At 53.6% G+C, this 20,653-nt stretch overlaps 1 protein-coding gene and 1 long non-coding RNA gene across 2 annotated transcripts in view; both read left to right on the top strand.

Moving 5' to 3' along the window:
• The window catches only part of NDUFA11 (NADH:ubiquinone oxidoreductase subunit A11), a 6,143-nt gene extending 5,546 nt beyond the window's left edge, over nt 1–597 (top strand). Inside the window, exon 4 of the mRNA XM_006764243.2 lies at nt 418–597. Coding sequence (XP_006764306.1) covers nt 418–530 — 113 coding nt within the window. The 3' untranslated portion in view covers nt 531–597. The remainder of the gene's footprint in view (nt 1–417) is intronic.
• Nucleotides 598–740: 143 nt separating this feature from the next.
• On the top strand, nt 741–6,118 carry LOC107183160. Its single transcript, XR_001513931.1, has 2 exons — nt 741–1,000; nt 5,864–6,118. It is a non-coding gene; the product is annotated as an uncharacterized LOC107183160 (long non-coding RNA).
• Nucleotides 6,119–20,653: the final 14,535 nt, after the last annotated feature.

Below are 20,653 nucleotides of genomic sequence, written 5' to 3' on the forward strand. Positions count from 1 at the left end.
CCACCTGGGCTGAGCCTGCCTTTGCTTTGAGACCTTGGGTGAGGTCTGGGTTTGGCATGCGCCCCCAAGCCTGTGAAGGGGTGTGAGCCCCACACAGAGCAAGCAGAACCCCATCCTTGGTGGCAGCTTTCAGGCCATCGGTTGCAATCTGCTCCTTGGTTCACAAACCACAGGGTAGACAGGGAGCCCGGTACCAGTACTCAAGATGTCCCCAGTGCAACATCTGCCCAGCAACCCCTACCCTTCCCCCTCTCCTATCTTGACAGCTTGTATTCCTGCCTCTCTCTCTGCCTCAGTTTTCACACACACCTTCAGTGTCAGAGGGTTAAGTGACTTAATCCCTCGAGGGAGGAGTGCCTGCCAGGGTGGGCATGGGCAAGCCCCACAGTCCCTGACATCACCCTCTCCTCCTCACAGCTCACAGCTATGGGATCGGCGCTGCATCCTGCGTGTACATGGGCATAGCGGCCGCCCTGGTCAAGATGGGCCAGCTGGAGGGCTGGGAGGTGTTCGCAGAGCCCAAGGTGTGAGTCCCACCACCTCCCTCAACCTTGAGCAGGTGGAAATGCCCCTAAAATTAAATTTGATGTATATTTGTGTGTGTGTCTTCCTTTTCTCCTCCCCTGCTCTCCGGGGTGAGAGTGACAGGCCAGCGCCAGCTAGGGAGCCTCGGGGTGGATTTGGGAGGAAGCAGGGATGGGAGCAGGAGATGAGGCACCTGGATTTGTTCCCCACTGAGCCAGAGGCACCAACTAGCCTTGAAGCAGGGAGCGGGTGTCAGGGGGCCGGAACCTGTGAGTGGGAGCTGGGACAGCTGCCCACAGCCCTTCCTGGTGCTCCCCTGCAGGTCACAGACCATCCTCTGTCTGGGCCTCCCCCCAAAGCCAACAGCATGCGGAAAACACGCCCACGGCCCACGCACAGCCTGACTCCAAATTCCTGGGCATTGGAGCAGAGAGCCCCAGATAGCCTGCCCCAGAGCCTTGTCCCCATCTGACAGGTGGGTGACAGGCCACTGAGAGCCTGCAGGGCAGGGGCAACAAGAGGAGACTTGAGAGCCTCACCGGCCGCCACCTGTCAGGCACAGTGATTTAGGCAGCCCCACAACACTGGCCGCCTCGGCCCCCAGACTTTGCAGAACTGGCTCGGTGCTTCCTGGCAGCTGGAGAGGAAGGCCTGGCTTGCTCCAGCACGCTGAGATGGGTCATAAATTAGGGCCCTCCAGTCCCCCCTGGCAGGGTTGTGCCCTGGCGGGGTCTGGGCTCTGCAAGTTGCCTTGGGGGCAGCAGGAGCAAGCCAGGCTGGTTGCAGCCCTCATGCACCCTCCTCACTGGGGCCCTCCCTATATCCCTTCTTTCTCTCACGTCCACCCCCGGGGCCTAGACATGGTTGAAAGCCAAACTTGGAGCCTTGCTTTCCTCTTCTGTCCAGCCCAGGTAATAACTCAGCCGGGTGTTGATCGGCTAAAATTAAACCTCAGCAGAGCACAGTCCGGGCACTGCTGCTGTCAGCCACTGGCCTGTCACTGCTCATTTTTTATTGCCCCAGTATAGCCACTCCAGGTCTCTTCTGGCCCTGACCCCCGCCTCCCCACCCCCCATGATGAGGGACCCCTGCCAGGAACGCCCTCCCTGGAGTGGGCACCAGCATCCTGAGCCTGGGCTTGGGTTCCCTGAGAAGTGGAGACACCCCACCCCACCCACGGGCTAAGGGGGGCGGGGCCCAGATGCCTGGTTGAGCCCTGAGGGTGCTGGGCTTCCAGACCTGCCTTCTAGTTCCAACACTTGGTTCTTTCCTGGCTCCACCCTCAGTTTTCCCATCTGGCAAGTGGGGTGTAACCGGGGCCCTCAAATATTCAGTGAGAAGGGAAATGACTGTACCCCGGGGATAAGCTCCCTTCCCACACCCTCTGGGGGACAGGCCCCTCTGCTCCTGCACCAGCCCGGTCTGTTCCTTCAGTGGCCGGCAGGGGGCAGAGCTCACCATGCTCAGCTGGATGGCTGGCCACTCCAAAGTCTCTGGCCCTGTGGTGTCCATATTCTGTCCCTGCCTCCCTGTCCACTTCCTCTTCCCATTCATCCTGCCCAAGTAAGCAGGGGTGACAAAGTCTAAGAATAGGTACCACAGGCCCAGACCCGTTGCATGGAGGACCCTGAGGGCTGGAGCAGGGAGATGCCTATTCCAGGACCTGTACCAGATCCGCCTGCACCTCCCTCCTGCACACCCTTCCTCAGCCTCCCCCACTACTTCTCCGTGAAGCCCAAACCCCGTGCCTGTTCACAGCCAGCCAGCCTCTTCCCAGCCTTGGTTTCCCCTCTAGACATCTCAGGCCAGGGACTGTGCTCACCACCCACCCAGCCCTCTGGTGGGCCGGCCGCCAGTGTTGAAGCAGACCTGCCAGGCCCCCCAGAATAGGCCAGGAGGGAGCAGCTGCTTGCTGGCTCCAGGGAGCCCCCAAACCCAGGCCCCCTTGCTCATAAACATTTACTAGGCTGTGAGGGGTTGACATCATCCCTGCCCCACACACAGGCCCCAGGCCCCCCACCCCTCTGCCTGGAACCCCACCTCCTGCCTTAGCAGCCCCTGCCTGGGGCAGTGGAGGACCTTTTCCCGAGCTCCCCCACCCCCAGGTGAGGGCGAAGAGGTCTTTCCAGATGTGCATGAGGGGAAGGGCATGGGGCAGAGGGCATGGCAAGACCCTGGGGGAGAGCACAGCAGGGAGCCATAGGGCCTTCCTTTCCCTCCCCACAGACACTCCCTGAGGGCCATGGCCCTGACACACTTCCCAGTGGGCCAAGCCTACAAGGACGGCTCAGCCAGAGCCTCTGAGCCCTCAACCCAAGAAAACGTATGTGATCCAAGTAAGACTAAAAGAGAAACCCTGGAGCCTTTCCCACCTGCCAGCTATTCATATTAGTCCTGCTTTACAGACAGGAAACGGAGGCCCAGAGGTGACAGGGCTGAGCTCACAGCGGCACGCGGAGTTGTTCTGTTATTATTAGCTACTGTTGGGACAACACATAAAATGTCTCTTGTCTCACAAAGACCTTCCAAGTGGGAGTGGTCATCGTGACTGGAACAAAAGCAGTCCAATGGGACCAGGGGACCTCAAAGGCAAAAGTATGCCCCACAAATACCTTTACAAAGTTCTGTTGGATGTAGGCGGGGGCGCCTGTTGGTCCAGCGGGGACACACGAGGCTATCAAGATGGCCCCTTGGGGCTGGGGTTTGCCCCTGCTTCCCTGGGCCCAGCCCCCACCATCACTCACCTGACCCCAGGTCTGGCTCCAACCCTTAGCCCCTCCACGCCCCCCAGTCCATTCTCCCCTCAGCAGTCACCAGAGAGAGTGCCTGTGAGCACCCCAGTCAGGTCCTGCCCCTCCTCTGCCCACAGCCCTCCAGGGCTCTCACCTTCCTGGGGTACAAGCCTAAGTTCTCCTCACAGCCCACAAGGCCCTGCACAACCTGCCCCTGTCCCTTTCCTGCCCTCACCTCCCTCTCTCCCCCCCTCACTCACTCTGCTCCAGCCACACAGGCCTCACTGTTCCTCCAACACCCCAGACACAGTTCTGCCCCAGGTCCTTTGCATTTGCCATGCCCTCTGTCTGGACTGCTATCCCCGCCAGAAGTCCCCACAGCTCTTCCCCTCACCTCCTTCAGTTCTCAGTTTGAATGTCACCCCATTGAGGCCTTCCTGACACCCTATCCCATGCCCTCCCACCTGGCCAGCAGGGCACCACATCCCCTGTGCCCTCTTCCACTTTTGCCCATAGACTTTCCAGCTTCTAAATCCCATGTCACCATCATGGGTATTGTTTAGCGGGAGGTGGGTCTCCTTGAGGTCTGGGACATATCTTGGCTGCCACCCATGGTCAGCAGTCAGCCAAGAAACAACAGGGCTCCATAAACGTGGCCCAGCCCATTTCCTGGGTGCCAGCTCTGGGCATGGTTCCCCTCCATGGTTCCCCTCCATCCCATTAGTTGATGGCTGCATGGACGGGGCAGAGAGAAACCATCCGTACTGGAGTCTCCAAGACAAGAGTTGGAATTCACCCACACGTGCTTACTGAGCACCTGTCTGTGCCAGGCATTGTCTCAAGCCTGGGGTCGGATCAGCCAACGAGGTCCCTGCCTTCCCACCTCCCCAGAGCTCAAAGTCTAGTCTGAAGGGAGACATAGTAAAACAGGCAGTAAAAAAAAAAAAAAGCAAACATGGAAATGGGCATGAACTGTGCTCGAGAGAGAAAACCAAGGTGGCATGAAAGACACAGGTGAGCCCTGGCGTGACTCAGTGGTTAAGAGCGTTGTCCCAATACACCAAGGTTGCAGGTTCGATCCCCTGCCAGTCAGGGCACATGCAAGAATCAATCAATCAATGTATAAGTGGAATAACAAGTTGATGTTTCTCTCTCTCTCTGAAATCAATCAAATATATATAAAGACACAAGTGAGGAGGTGAGGTTGTTCTTAGCTGGGGCGGGGTGGCCAGGGAGGGACCAGAAGAAGCCAGTCTCAGGTTACTTTGGAGGAAGGGTGTTCCAGGCATCGGGAACAGAGTGCAAAGGCCTTGGGGCTGGAACAGTGGGCTAAACACCGCCCCCAGCCCTCCCCAGCCCCCACAGCTAGGAGGCCATGCGGTGGTGGGTGGTGGGTGGTGGATGGCGGGTGGGATGGACCGTAGGTGAGAGGACAGGCCATCAGGCCTCTTGTCCAGGTGGACACAGCAAGTCAGAGCAGGATTTACTGCCTTGGGGAACGCTGACCGCCAGATGCCACAACATCCGACCTTTTGTTGTAGTGGGCCCTTCTGGGCAAAAACATTTCCCTCGTCCTGGCAAAGAGGCCTGGGAGCAGCACCAAGAGGGCTGCTGGTGGAGGGGCCAGAGCTGAATGCCTCGGGGGCACCATCCCCCTAGGATGCAGGGTCCCCATCCTGGAGGGGAGGGCGGAGGTTTAGGTCTCCTGGCTGGATCTGGTGGGGGGTCCAGCCCACCCTCCCACCTGACGCCCAGAGCCAAAGCTGGGTTTGTCATCACTTTAGGGGCCGGAGGTGGCGGCAGAGCTTGGCCAATCCCTACCCAGTCTAGCGTGACATCGAGGGCTCAGAACCCAGTGGAGCCCCCAGTTCCCTAGATGCAGATCATGTCGGGCATCCCTTGCCAGAGAAGACTTTGCCTGTGGGGAAACTGAGGCACGAAGTAGTTTCTCCCTCCCTCCACCCCCCTCAGGCAGCCCTCCAGTCACCTCCCTCCCTTCCTCAGGTCCTCCTTGGATTTGGGCGGCAAGCAAAGCCTGGCTCAGCCCCCAGCCCCATATTGGTACTTACAGTTTCCTCCTCAGAGCCAGCCAAGCCTCCCAGTGGCTTCCTGGAACGCTGGGTGGTCGGCCTGGTCTTCAGGGGCTCCCTCAGGCCTGGCCCCAGCGCATGTCTCACCTCCCAGGCCCTGCTGGGCTCTGAGCATTGGATGAACCAGAGGAAGGAAGGTGTGAGCCAGGCGAGGACAGGGCTCAGGGCCCATGCTAGGGCTTTCGGCCCAAACGGAGGGGCTGCAGGCAGACCCACGGCCTGGCCCGAAATCCCCCTCCTTTCACACCATCCAGATGCTTTAATTTTCCCATTGTTTTGTTCACAGTCGTCTTTCTAAAATACACTGTACAGTTGATTTTCCAATAAAACAGACCGGGCCACGGAACTTAAAATATACCAAACTATTCAGAAAAAAATCTCTGCCACCCTCCCTCCCCCGCCTCCTCCCCCCACCACCTGTGTCTCTCCCCAGAGGCCGTGGCCAGGTTTCTTATTTTCCCTCCAGCCATGTTCCATGCGAAACAAACATGTCTGTGTATTTTCTTTCCTCTGCAGAAACACATCACAGTCCCCGCTGGTTCGCAGATCTTAGTCCACTTTCCTCATAACAAACATCTCAGATCCCTTCCTGTGAAGAACTTTCTCTTGCTTCTTAACGGCTGCCTAATACTTCATCCTGCAGCTGGACTGTTGACCCATTAAAGCACGTTCCTTATTCCCAGGTTTTTGCTACTCTAAATAGTGCAGCCAGTGTCATTTTGTAATGGGTGAATATACTCACAACCTTTCTGAAAGAAATTATAATTAATACACTATTTTAGTGCCATTTTAGATTTATAAAAAATTGAGCAGAATGTATAGAGTTCCCATATATGACCTTACCCCCCAAAGGCACACACACACACACACACACACAGTTTCCCCTATTGCCCCAATAAGATCTTGCATTTGTGGCTACGTTTGTTATAACTGATGAGCAAACACTGACCCAGCAAACACACCGTCACCCGGAGTCCACAGCTGACATCAGGGCTCACGCTTGGTGGTGTACATTCTGTGGGTTTGGACACGTGTATAGTGATGTGTCTCCACCATGACAGTGTCACACAGAGTAGTTTTTCTGCCCTAAAATTCCTCTGTGATCCGCCTGTGCACCCGCCCTCCCTCTGGCAAGCACTGGTCCCTTTGCTGTCTCCATAGCTTCACCTTTTCCAGAAAGTCATAGCGTTGGAATCACGTAATTTGTAGCTTTTCCATACTGGCTGCCTTCACTCAGTTACATGCATCTAAGTTTCCTCCATGTCTTTTGGCGGCTCTCGGCTCATGTCTTTGTGGCACCGAGTAACATCCCTTTGTCTGAAGGTCCCACCGTCTGTCCATCCACCACCTACCGAAGGACACGGGGTTGCTTCCCGGCGTGGACAATTGCGAGCAGAGCTGCCGTGAATATTTATGTGCAGGTTTTTCTTTGGACATAAGTTTACAACTCCTTTGGGTAAATACTAAGCAGCATGGTTACGGGGTCACATGGAAAGGGTGTGTTTAGGTTTGGGGGTTGTTATTTTTTTTTATGTTTCTATTGATTTTAGAGAAAAAGGAAGGGAGAGGCAAAGGGATAGAAACATCAATGATGAGACATAATCATTGACCAGGTGCCTCCTGCACACCCCCAAACAGCGATCAAGCCCACAACCCAGACATGTGCCCTGACCAGGATTGGAACCGGTGACCTCCTGGTGCATGGGTCGGCACTCACCACTGAGCCACACCAGCCGGGTGAGTGTGTTTAGTTTTGTAAGAAATCATCAAACTGTCTTCCAGAATGGCTGCACCATTTGCATTCCCACCAGCCATGAGTGAGAGTTCCTGTTGTGCCACATCCTCACCAGCATTTGGTGTTCTCACTTCGGGTTTTGGTGATTCCACTGGGTGTAAAGTGATAGCTCATTGGAGTTTTAATTTGCCTAAGTATTTAAATATTTGTTGAGATTTAAATATATATTGAGCAACCCTCCCCCAACAAAGCATGGTTTCAACAAAGTATAGTTACTTCATGACTTCTTTGCAACTCAGGATACGAAGGAGGTGCTAGTACCCCATTTTACAGATGGGGAAACAAAGACTCAGAGAGGGATACTTACTTGCTCACAGCAAATGGGGGTAGAACCAGGGCCCTGTGGCTGACTCCAGTGTCCTTTGTTTTTGTTTTTTAATTTATCTTTACTGTTGAAAGTATTACAGATGTCCCCTTTTTTTCCCCCCATTGATCCCCTCCACCCCACACCTGCCCTCCCAGGCCTTCACCTTGGGCCATGCATATATGCATATAAGTTTCCCAGTTATACTCCCTCCGTCCAGTGCACTTTGGTCTGCAGTGTCACAGGCCCATACTGGGTGCTGGGGACACAGTGGTGATCAAGACAGACCCACCCACCATCCCAAGACTCACAGCCCAGCGGAGGAGATAGACACATGACCAGGCAGTTACCACTCTGACTGACCAGGGCTGCAGTGGGGTTGCACAAGCAGAGGGGGACAGAGGAGGCAGAATGGGAGTTCAGGGAGGGTTCCTGGAGAAGGGGGTACTGAAGCATGCATAGGAGCTTTCCAGGAGAAGGGGAAAGAGCAACCCAGGCTGGAGGAACAGCAGAAAGGATGGCTCAGAGGTAAGAGAGAAAGGGGCAAGGCCGAGTCCCCGCTCTGCCACTGGTGGCCAGTCAGCCCCTTCTCAGGGCCTCAGTTTCTACCCAGCCTCTCTGGGGTTTCCATAAGCTCCTGCGGTAACAGGCTCCGGTGGAGGCTGGCATCTGCAGAGCCACGGGGAGGGGGGGACTCAAGAGGGGCGGAGTCCTCAGCCCCTGCGTCTGCGGCTCTGGGGCTCAGGAGGACCCAGCACAGGTGGCCAGTGGGGACAGTGAAGGCAGCCAGAGATGCAGTCCCTGCTGCCCGTCTTCCTGCCGCTGCCCCAAATTGGACACTTCCTGCCCTGGGCCAGCCCCCTGGTGGGCTGGGACCCCTCTCCCCACCCCCACTCACTCCCCCACCCCCATTAGTGAGGCCGCCTGCTGTGGGAGCTTCAGTCCCAGGTGTTCCTGCCCACACTCTGGCCCAGTAACCACCATTAAAAATGAATAATGAGCAAGAGCAGGCAAGGCTGGGGGGATTGGCGGGGCAGAGAGAGGCCCGAGGCCCCCTCCCCATCCTGCTTCCCGCCCCGCACTCCACTGCAGCCCCTGGGAAGATCATCACAAGTCACCTTGCTGGCAGGCCTGCTGGCCCTCCTCCCTCCCCCCAGCTAAGAGTGTTTGGACAAGGCAGCTGAGGTTGTCAGAATAAGCAAATAAAAATACAGGCGGCCAGCTATGTTTGAACTTCAGGCATAAAATGAACCACCTTTTAGTCTATGTCCCATCCAGTACGTGGGACACAAACTGGCGTGATTCATTGTTTATCTGAATTCAGATTCAGCGGGACTCTCTCTGGCGCCCTTTTCTAATCCCGCCCGGAGGGACAGTGGGCCTCCTGCTCTCCCTGTGTATGGATGTGATTGATCTTAGCCCATCGGAGGGACCCTGTCCCCACGGCACGCTGGGGCCTCCCTGCCAGCTGTGCCTGGTGGGGGCTGGACCTTGGAGCTCCTGGGGAGCCCAGGGAGGCGCCCTGGGGAGGTTGAGGCCGAATCTGCCAACATGTTTGGGTTTTGTCTTTGGTTGTTTGTTTTCTTTAGAAAATATCTAATAACTTTAACTGGACCCCTGCTCTGCCAGGCACTCATTCCCCCACATACACATACAGTGAACGAGGTGGGCGATACCTGTGCTGTGGACATACTTGAATTTGGTGCTGGAGTCGAGACTCCAGAGGTCCCCGGGGGAGAGGAAAGGAGGGGTCACGTGCCCGCCTCACCTCCCTCAAGTACCCGCTGGGTGGGGTCTGTCATCTCTAGCCTTCAGCAAGGCCCCAATGGCAAGGGCACAGTCCCTGAGTCCCGAGTTCGAAATATGCCCCTCGTATTATATTATTAAGTGCTTTCTCTCTGCCTCTCAGCAGGCTGCCTCCCTACTGGGAATGCTACTACTACTACTAGTAGTACCTGACTGTCGGGGTCATTGAGAGAATTAAATGCATTATTACATTCAAGGAGCTTGGCCTGGCACAGAGTTAGTGCACACTTAAGTGATGGCTGGTCCATCCCACCTCCCTTCTGGCTCTGGAGGGAGGGGTTGAGCGGGAATCTGAGGCTAATTTTAGCCCTGATGACACCCCCTGGCTGCCTGCCTTGTCCAAACATCCTCAGCCAAGCATGAGGTTCAAAGCGTCCCCTGGCCCCCAAACTCCGACATCCAAGGAGCCTGTTTATTCATTCCTGTGTCGGAGCATTCCTCATCCGCCTGCGCCTGCCATCCCGCTCCAGCCCAGCCCCTTGCTCACCCTAGTGGCCCAGGTTCAGGACCACCTCACCTGTAGGCCCCTCAGAGACAGCCCCTGACCAGGCGGTCAAGGTGGGGGCAAGGAATAGGGTGGGCAAAGGCGCCTGCTGCCCCCAAGTCTGGAGTCTCCGGGGTCCTTGTTTCTAATTCTCCGAGTGAGATCCTAAGCTTCTCTCTGTGGCGACTCATTCCTTCAGCACCTGCTTATAGAATACCTGTTGGGTGCCAGGTCCTACAGGGGACCCAGACCCTGCCCCATGGGGCTCTGTCTTGGGGAAAAGTAATGATAAGCCAGGAAACAGAATTTCCCAGCGTGCTTGGCTCTATTCATTTCTTTGTTCGCTCATTTACTCATTTATTTATTCATTCAGGGTGTGTTTCTTGAGCCCCTCCTCAGCCGGGCACTGTTCAAGGTGGTCGGAGCTCAGCAGGGAACAAAGCAGACCAAGATCCTCCATGGGGACAAAGGCAAGAGACAATAAATGATGCAAAGAAATATAGTCTAGTTAAGTGGCAGTACTTACTATGAAGAAAAATAAAGCAAAAGCGGGGATGGGCAGTGCTGGTGGGAGGGGGGATAATTTGAAAAAAGTGATTCAAGAGAGAGATATTTGAGGGAGCCATGTGGATAACAGGAGGATAGAGTTCTAGGCAGAGGGAACAGCCATGCAAAGGTCCTGGGTTATGAATGGTGCGGAGGCCTACGGGGGATGCAGCAGGATCTGTGGGCTCTGCCTCTGAGATTGATGAAGGCCCTGGGAGGGCCTTGAGCAGAGATGGGTGAGCTGTAGCCTGAAATTCTCCTGCCTGACTCTCCCCTTGCCTCAAAGTCAGTCCCCAGAACTGGTGCTCTTCAGGTGGAGGCCGGCTGGGGCCAGGGTGGCCGCAGGTGGATTTTACTATAAGTGAGGACTCCCGAGATATTCAGAGAGCCTACCGATGGAGAAGGTGGGGGACAAAATCTGGGCACGTCTTCCACACGTGGCGTCTCCATATGCTCCGCAGGGCCGGGCTGGTGCCCAGCTGGCCCGCATTCCTGGTTCAGGTTTTGCCAGTGGAGGGACAGGTATCAGAAATCTGGAAAGCATCCTCCAAAAACAGAACAACAAAACCTCTGCTTTTCTACCTCCATGTCCCAACAGATCTTCTGCGAACGCTTTTCCTTTCTTATAAAATACCTTCATGGGCTCTCCTGATTCCAAAGCCACCACACACGCGCTCTACAAAGCCTCTCCAGAGACAGAGAAAGGGCCCTTTGTTCCCAGCCCCTGAGTTCCCTGGAATTTTCTCTCCCAGCGGCAGCAACGCACCTAGATGCTGTTGTTTTTTCACACACAGTTTTGCAATGGGCTTTTTTTCCACTTGACAATAGATGGCCCCACAGCTTTTATTTCCAGAAATTGGAAAATGAAGCGTGTCGGCCCCCGCCTCCTCACCCACCGCAGGGTGAAATTTAAGCCACGTGAACCCGGTCGGGCCTGGGTGCCAGGGGTGGGCAGACCCCAACGTGCCAGGGGCCCAGGATGAAGGAAGGTGGGGGGCTGGCTGCAAGCCAGGGGTCTTGGGAGTCAGGCAGAGGACGGGCAGCACAGGGTGCCAGGTTTCTGTCACCTCGAGTTTCCCCCGCTCCCTCTCCACGCGATAGCCCCCAGCACCATCTCTTAGGCAGAGATGCTGTCTTCTTTAAAATACAAAGGACGCCCTGGCTGGTGTGGCTCAGTGGATAGAGCGTCAGCCTGTGGACTGAAGGGTCACAGGTTCAATTCCTGTCAAGGGCACATGCTTGGGGTTGCAGGCTCCATCCCCAGTAGGGGGCGTGCAAGAGGCAGCTGATTCATGATTCTCTCTCATCATTGATGTTTCTAGCTCTCTCTCCCTCTCCCTTCCTCTCTGAAATCAATAAAAATATATTTAAAAATAAATAAATAAAATAAAATAGGAGGGGAAACTGAGGCCCAGAAAGGGTCAGGAGCTCAGGCCTGTGGGTTTCCAGCCTCTGCCCACAGTCATGCCCTGCCAAGAGGGTGTGCAGGGACCCCAGAGGGTTCCATGAGGGTCAGCTGCGTTGGCTCCATTTTGCAGACAGGGTGACTGAAGCTCAGAGAAGTGGCGTAACTCACCCAAGGTCCCACAGCTGCCAGAGGTCGAAGTCTGTTCTCTGAAGCTTTTGCAATCAGGAACTCTGAAGCCAGACAGGCAGGCCCAGGTTCCAGCCCAGCGCCACCACTTAGGGGCTGCAGGTGGATTCTGCTATTAAGTGAGGATTTCCTGAACATTCCAGAACAGTCTGGGATTGGGGGAAACTGCTACTCTCTGGAGAATGCCAAGAAAGACTAAGTTGGGGGTGGGTGTGAATTCCAGGCACTCCCTGAGCCTCAGTTTCCCTGTCTGCAGAGTGGCACTGAGGATCCCTGAGATGCCTTTGATTGGGGCTGGGACCAAGGATGGAGGGGCACCACTGGGCGAGGATGTGGGGGGCCTGGAGGGCCTCTGCCAAGCCCGCCTGTGACCCCAGGCCTGAGCCAGCCTCACTGGGCCCATCACTCACCTGCCACCCACACCACACACCCGGGGCCCCTCTCCTCCCAGCCTGGCTGCAAGCCAGGGGTCTTGGGATGAGTTAATTAAATCTCGGGAGGCCTGACCAGGACTTCTTTGCAGGTTGGGGCGGGCTGTCCAGGGAGTGGGGGCGGGCACAGGGTGGAGCCTGGAGTCCCTTTGTCCCTGTAGTCACCGCCTCCAACTGAACTGATGTCTGCAACTGAACCTCTTACCCTTTCTCCCTCTCTTTATCTCCCTCTTTCTGGAAGTTTCTGAGACTGGGGGGGAAAAGGGGTCAGGCAGGGGGTGGGGGGAATGGGAATCCTTCTTGAACCTCAGGTACCTGGTTAACATGGGGAGATGCCAGGGTGCCCCCCATCCATACCCAGGCACCATTTTCATACTCCCATTGCCTTCCCACATGCCCCATTTTGCACGTGAGGATAATTTCTCACCCATCCAGCTGGGAGGCCCCCTGCCCTGCTCCTGAGCTGCCCTCCTCCTTGGCTGGCAGCCCTGAGGCCCCAGGGGAAATGTAGTTTCCAGCAGGCTGGCTGCTCCGTCACCCACCCAGCCCAGGCCCAAGGCTCTGGGGGTTGGATGTAGGTAGAGACCCTGGTCTCAGCCTCCGCAGCATGAGGGAGGGTGTCCCCAGGGTCTCACACTCTGGGCTCTGGGATCAGCCCTTTCCAGGGAGGTGCTAGCCTCCGAGAGTCAGAGGTCTCAGGTCACGAAGCAAATTCAGGCTGAGCACTGGCTCCCTCTGGCTTTGGGCATGAGGGTCTTCTGACCCCCAGAGGCTGGTGGTTGGTCTCCTGCACATCCTGATGCCAGGAGGCCATGGTTCAAATCCAAAACCCCCAACCCCTCCTGCTCCCCACTTCCCAGTTGTGTGACCAGACAATAAAAATGTCAAATGGTCAAATGAAATTGTAGGTGGTTTAAGGCCATAAAACTAAATCGTCGGAGAGACAGTGGCAGGAGGCCTCCTAAGAAGGTGGCACTCAGAAGGAAGAGCTTAGGGCAGGATGGGATGTCCTGGGGGGAGGGAATGAAGTGCCAGATCCAAGGAGCTGGGGAGGGGGTCAGGGTGCAGGCTGGGGCCTAGAGGCTGCCAGGTGTGGGATTGGCCAGTGCAGGGGGTCGCTTGGCCACAGGGCTAGTAGGGGTGGTTTGGGTAGGGGCCTGGCTTCCCTAATCCCTGTGACATGCATGGTTTTATTTCCAGTCACTGTGGAGTAGGGGTGGGGGACATCCAACCCTCGAAATTATTTGGTCTGGCCTGCCAAGGCATTAGGGGTGAGTTAATTAAATGCTTGACCAAATATAGCAGGCTAATTTTTAAGTTGACAATTTTGTCTGGCCTGTGAATGATGTTATAAGTATCCAAATGGCCCTTGGCAGAAAAAAGGTTCCCCACCCCTGCTGTGGAGGGACAGGGCTTGCTAGGGGTCTGGGTGGGTAGAATTACGGTGATCAGGAGCCCTAAAGGCCTCCCAGAGACTCCCCTTCTCGACAGTGGGCCCGCCGCCCAGGATCAGAGCTCAGCTGGGATTGGGGCTCAGCCAGTCGGGGACTCGCTTGGGGTTGGGGCTCAGCCAGGGTCGGGGGCTCACTTGGGGTTGGGTCTCAGCCTGGCTGTACTTCCTGGCCCCGGGAACACTATCCCTGAAGCCCCTGGGTCATCCAGCCCCTGGTGCCTTGAGTTCAGGCCCACGCAGGCAGGATTAGGGGCTGGTATATGGAAAATCCCCACTAGTGCCCCCTGTCTGGCTGCCTCTGCCCCAGCCCACACGCTTCCCGTGACCTGGTGACAGATGGCTAGAGCTCCCGGGACCACAGGGGCCTTGGGGTCCTGAGGTGCAGTTGTATGTGGGGACCCCCGTGGATAGCACCCCCCTCTGGCCACATGATGAAAAGTAGACCTGAACCAGAGGCCCAGAAGCAGGTGGGGAGGGGCAGCGCTGGCTGCAGTCCTGGCCCATCAGAAGCTGTCAGGAGGAGGCCTCCTGGAGCCTTCCTGACTCAGCCCCAGGGCAGTAAAGCCCCTCCTGGCTCCTCTGGGGATTCAAATGGTGTTGAGCAGCAACTCCTTCCAGAGCAGAGCCATCCCGCTTGAATCCTTCCCTTGACAGGGAGCTCATTCCCTCTGAAGTCAGTACCAGTGAGCACTCCCGGTGGCTCTAGCACAAGCCAATGTAGAGGGGAGAGACTGAGGCTCTGAGAAGGGCAGTCCCAGCCTCAATCCCTCAGTAAAAGGCAGAGCAAGTCTCCCAACCCAACACGTTGCAGACATAGCAGCCAGATTTTGATCACAGACCTGGACTAGGCAAAGCCCTACAGCCCTCCACAGAGACCTCACTGGGGGTTTGAAATCCCCTCTTCCAAGCGCTCTTGCTCTTCCACCTTTTCTGTCCTCAAAGGGCCGCCAGCCCAGCAGAGGCTGTGACAGTGTGGCCAAAGCTATGATGGGGGACACCAAGCAGCTGTGGGAGCCCCGGGAGGGATCTGATCTGCCTGGGAGGGGAGGGGAGGCATTGGGGGAGGAGTCTGTACTGAACCTGAAAGATGACCGGAAATTAACAAGGGGCAGGGAGCAAAGAGTGTTGCTGGCAGAGCAGCTTGTGTTGCTGGAGACCCCTTAGTGCAGCGGTTCTCAACCTGTGGGTTGCAACCCCTTTGGTGGTCGAACGACCCTTTCACAGGGGTCGCCTAAGACCATCCTGCATATCAGATATTTACATGACGATTCATAACAGTAGCAACGTTACAGTTATGAAGTAGCAACAAAAATAATTTTATGGTTGGGTCACAACATGAGGAACTGTATTTAAAGGGCCAGAAGGTTGAGAACCACTGCCTTAGTGCATTCGAGACGCTGAGAAACTCCGAGAGACTTGTGGCAAAGACCCCTTCTCTGGACCTCGGTTTCCATGTCAGCAGGGTGGCTGGGGGAGGAAGGTTCTAGTCTTGGCCATGGGCCCAGGACACAGTGACATGAAGACCAACAGCTTCATGAGTTATACTTTAATAAGTTACCAGATATTTCCACCTGCCAAGGAGTGAGCCATGAGGGGATTTGGGTCAGCCTCTTCTGTGACGGCCTGGGACTAGCTCATGGGACTCCAGGCAGCGTGACCATCCTCACAGAAGTGACTTCTTGTCTGGGAACAGGGAAGTGGGGAGCCTGGAGCCGGGCCTTGGGCCTGCAGCAGCCTCCTTCTCTCTGGCCTCCCTGCCTCTGCTCTGCTCCTAACAAACTGCTCCTTTTGAAACCTCGCATGGCTCCCTGTCGCCCTAGTGCTAAATATTCCAGATGTGGCTCGATGTCGCCTGCCTCAGCACCGGTACCGACCCTCATCTGCACATGAACACCCAGCCTTGCAGAATTTCCTCCAGTTTCTCCATTCCTTGCTGCCTCAGGGCCTTTGCATGGGTTGTTCCCTCTGCCTAGAATGCTCCTCCCTCCTTCTGTTTACTTTGAGAACTGTTTGGGGCTTTAGCTCACAGATCACATATCCAGGAAGTCCAGACCAGGTCACACTCTCCTCACTGTGTACATTATCATTGTACTAGGGGCCTAGTGCACGAATTCATGCACCTTGAAAGGAGCTGTGGGCCAAGAAGGTGTGGTGGGCACAGCGACGGGTCTTGGACCCATCCTCTGTGTCCCCGCCCAGCCCCTCCCTCTGTGGCCCCCAGTCCCATGTTTGTTGGCAGCCCCACTCCCGCTGCCACCGCTCCCACACGCTGATGGCACCAACCCTGCTCGCACCCACTGACAGTGCCGAATGATAGGGACCAGCGCTGGCTGCAGGTGCGAGGCATGGCCAACGCCCACCATTTTCCATGCTCTGCGCCTGCTGCCAATGCCCTACATGTTCCACGTGTGCCTCCTGGTGGTCAGTGCACATCATAGTGACCAGTTGTTTGGTTGTTTGGTTGTTCTGCCGTTCGGTCTATTTGCATATTAGCCTTTTATTATATAGGATGTTCACTCACAAGCTTCCATATGTATCACCTATCTCACCCACTTGCTCCTTGCAATATACCTGGGGCCTGATACATAGCATAGACTGAAGGAATGTGTATTAACTCAGGGACTGAATGAGGGGTGGCATCTGGTGGAAGTGAAGGTAAGAAAGCTTGAAGTTCAGCTCACCTGCCCCTCCACACCGCCAAAGAACCCCCCTGGTGCCTCCCCTTGCCACAGAACCCACTTTGAGAACCAGTAGCCTAGGTCAGCTTTTTCACTGTATGGATGAGTCAATGGTATGCCCAAAGCTACACAAGCTCCAGCTTGCAGGTGAGGCTGGGTTGGTGACTCCAGTCCCCAACTTCCTGCAACACCCCGTCGGATCTTGCAGCGGCCATTAGGGGAATCCCCCAGTTTGCTTTTGGATGATGGCCTGGCTCCTGGGATGAGACACCCTGGGTCACCTGATGGCAGGTGTGAGGGCTGCACCGAGTTGTGCCACAGCTAGAGGTATATTCCCTTCTCCCCCCTGGTGTCATCTTATCCACACCGTGAGAGACCAGCTGTGCTCCCCCCTAAACCTGTCGGTCAGCTGCTTGCTGCACCAGCACGCTGCCCCCAGGTAAGGCTCTTGGGGCAAATGCATCGGATGCCCCTGGGAAAGGCCTGCTGGCTGCAGTTCCAGGGGCCTTTCTGGGAACCGGGTGGAGCTTCCTGGACCCCAAAGCACCCTGGAGTCCTCATCTTTCCCAGGTTTGGATTTCTCCACCCCTGTCTGGTGGGAAAAGAGGACTTGGGATGCAGTGGGGTTTGATTTGGTTTGGGTTGGGTTTATTTTCCTGATCTTTGTGGTATACCATCACCATGGCATTCTTCAGACCTTTTCTACATATTTTGGGTTCAACTTGGGTAGGATCTCAGTGCTGGTCTCCCAGTGCCCCCAGCCGCCCTCCCCCAATCTGTGCTCCTCAGATTGCTCCTCAGAGAGGTCACCGCCAAGGACCTCTCTGTCTCCTAGGAGGGGCTGCCATAAACCCAAAGCCCAACCTGGAAGAGAGAAACTGTATTCATTGTAATTACATTTCTATGTATTAACCTTCTGTGCACAGCCCGACCCTCCCGCACAAAGTAGGGGATGGTCCGAGTCCAGCCTTCTTTCCCCGCCTGCCTCGGGCAGTCTCCCTGAAGCCCTGTCTTTTCCATCTCTTTCTAGAAATGTTGGTGTGGACTTGTAATTCCACATTCTGCTCCCTTATTTATTTTTTTAATATACATTTTTATTGATTTCAGAGAGGAAGGGGGAGGGTGAGAGAGAGAGAGAGAGAAAAACATCAGTGATGAGAGAGAATCATTGATTGGCTGCCTCCTGCACACCCCACACTGGGGATCAAGCCCACAACCCGGGCATGTGCTCTGACTTGGAATTGAACTGTGTTGGCTCATAGGTCAACACTCACCCACTGAGCCACACCCAGCAGGCCATTCTGCTCCCTCTTAATCACAAAAGGCCTCCTGCGAGGTCCTCAATTGGAGGTCCACACGGCTCTGCCCCACAGAAAGAGCCTGCCAGCCTCCATTGTCAGTTTTAAAACAATTTTATTGGGGTGTAATTTACATCCCATACAGTTCATCCATTTAAAGCATATAATCCAATGATTTTTTTTGCCATGTTACATTATTTTTTAAATTGTGGCCAAATATATATGATATAAAATTTGCCATTTTGATCATTTGTAAGTGTGCAGTTCAGTGACATTAAGTACAGTCACACGGTTGTGCAAACATTGCCGCCATTTTCAAAACGTTTTTATCACCCCAAACAGAAGCTCTGCACTCAGTAAGCAAAAATTCCCCTTTCAACCCTCCCAGCCCCTGGCAACCTCTAATCTGCTTCCTATCTCCATGAATTTACCCATTCTCGATATTTCGTAGAAGGGAATCATACATATCTGCACTTCTCTGTCTTGCTAATTTCATTGAGCATAATGTCCTCGGGGTTCGTGTCAGAATTTCCTTCCTTGGGAAGGCTGAATAACATTCCATTCTATGGATGGACCACACTGTATTTGTCCATCATCTGTTGATGGACAGCTGGGGTGTTTGCAACTTCTAGCTGTTGTAATGATGCTGCTGTGAACATGAGGGTGTGGACATCTGTTCAGGTCCCTGCTCTCCATTCCTTTGTGTAGGTACCTAGGAGTGAAATCGCTGGGTGATATGGTAACCCTCTGTTTAGCTTTTAGAGGACCCCCAAACTTTTTTCTGCCACATACTATGTAATTTTTTTATATATTTTTTATTGATTTTTTTACAGAGAGGAAGAGAGAGAGATAGAGAGTTAGAAACATCGATGAGAGAGAAACATTGATCAGCTGCCTCCTGCACATCTCCTACTGGGGATGTGCCCGCAACCAAGGTACATGCCCTCGACCGGAATCGAACCTGGGACCTTTCAGTCCACAGGCCAACGCTCTATCCACTGAGCCAAACCGGTTTCGGCACTATGTAATTTTTTATTTTCTAGCAGCCACATTAAAAAGAATAGGAAGATACTAGTAAAATTAATGTTAGTGATATATTTTATTTTACCCAGTACATCCAGAGCATTATCTCAGTATATTAATTAATATAGAAAATTATTGATATATATATATATTTTTTCAATCCTCATCTGAGGATATGTTTTTATTGTTTTTTTGAGAGTGAGGAAGGGAGAGAGAGAGAAACATGATATGAGAGAGAAACATCAATCAGTTGCCCCCACACATACCATATGAGCTTCTCTCTCTCTCTCTGTTTCCACCCCTCCCTTCCATTCTCTCTAAAAATCAATGGAAAAACATCCTCTGGTGAGGATTAACAACAACAACAAAAAAAATGTCCATATTGCCCTGGCTGGTGTGACTCAGTCGGTTGGGCGTTGTCCCATGCACCAAAAGGTTGCCAGTTTAATACCTGGTCAGGGTACATGACAGGGTTGTGGGTTCAGAGATAGTCTATTCAATATATGGTGTTGGGAAAAATTAGATAGATATATGCAAAAAAAATGAAACTAGACCACCTTTTTATTTTTTAATCCTGACCCGAGGATATTTTTCCATTGATTTCTAGAGAGAGAGGAAGCGGGGTGGAGGAGAGAGAAAGATCAATTGGTTGCCTCCTGCATGCACCCCAATCAGGGTTGGGGATCCTACAACCAAGGTACGTGCCCTTAACTGGGAATTGAACCCGAGAACCTTTGGTCCGAGGGCTGACACTCTAACCACTGAGCAAACCAGCCAAGGCTAGGTCACCTTCTTACACCACACACAAGAATAAACTCAAAATGTATAAAAGAAAAAGAATGTACTAAAGACTTGAATGTTAAATTTGAAACCATAAAAATCCTAGAAGAAAACAGGCAGTAAAATCTCGGACATTACTTGTAGCAGTATTTTTTTTCTGATATATCTTCTTGGGCAAAGGAAACAAAAGAAAAATGAAGGACTTCCAGGCAAGATGGTGGTGTAGGTAAACATAGTACTCACCTTTTCCCACAACCACATCACAATGACAACTAAACTACAGAACAACCATCATTCAGAACCACCTGAAACTGAGCTAAGTGGAAGTCCTGCCACCGTGAAGTTCAAGAAGAAGCCACATCAAGACCGGTAGGAGGGGTGGAGACACGGGAAGGCTGGTCCCACACCCAAGTCTGGCAGAGAAATATCAAGAGAGATACTGGGCTGTGGAGGTTTCCCTCTGAAGTGAGGGGTCCAAGCTCCACACTAAGCCCCCAACCCAGTGCCAAGAAGAGAATTCCCCATGCTTCTGGCTGTGAAAGCCAGCAGGGACTGTGGCTGAGTGGGATGGAGGCTGCTGGAGTCCCAGGCATCAAAGGTTTCAGAATCTCCCCTGGTGGTTGTGGTGTTGGGGGGGCGTGATCAATGTTATGCTCTCACACCAATGTTTCTCTCTCTACCTCTTCTTTTCTTTCTGGAAATCAATACAAACATTCAAAAATGTTTATTTAAAAAATGGGCTAAGGACCTGAATAGACACTTCTCTAAAAGGGCATACAGGTGGCCAGTAGACAAGAAAAAATGCTCAAGGTCACTAATCATAGTTGTAACATCATGAGCTTCTAATCTAATCTAAAACAAAACAAAAACCCTCAAGATATATCACCTTTCCTGCCCCAAAACGAGCTGTTAGGACTCTTATAAAAAATTAAGCATTAGTATTTTTAATTTCTGTTTTGATTATTTTAATTACTATAGGATATTACATTTGTTTATTTTTGCTTTCATTTTTGGAGAAAAGGGAAATTATCTTTTAAATTTTTTTTAAAAGTTCTAGTTAACCTACATGACATTCTCTTTTGAGCATTGGTACTCTCATTTAGAAAGTTTAAAG

Source organism: Myotis davidii, unplaced genomic scaffold, assembly GCF_000327345.1.
Source record: "Myotis davidii unplaced genomic scaffold, ASM32734v1 scaffold341, whole genome shotgun sequence".
NCBI lineage: Eukaryota > Metazoa > Chordata > Mammalia > Chiroptera > Vespertilionidae > Myotis > Myotis davidii.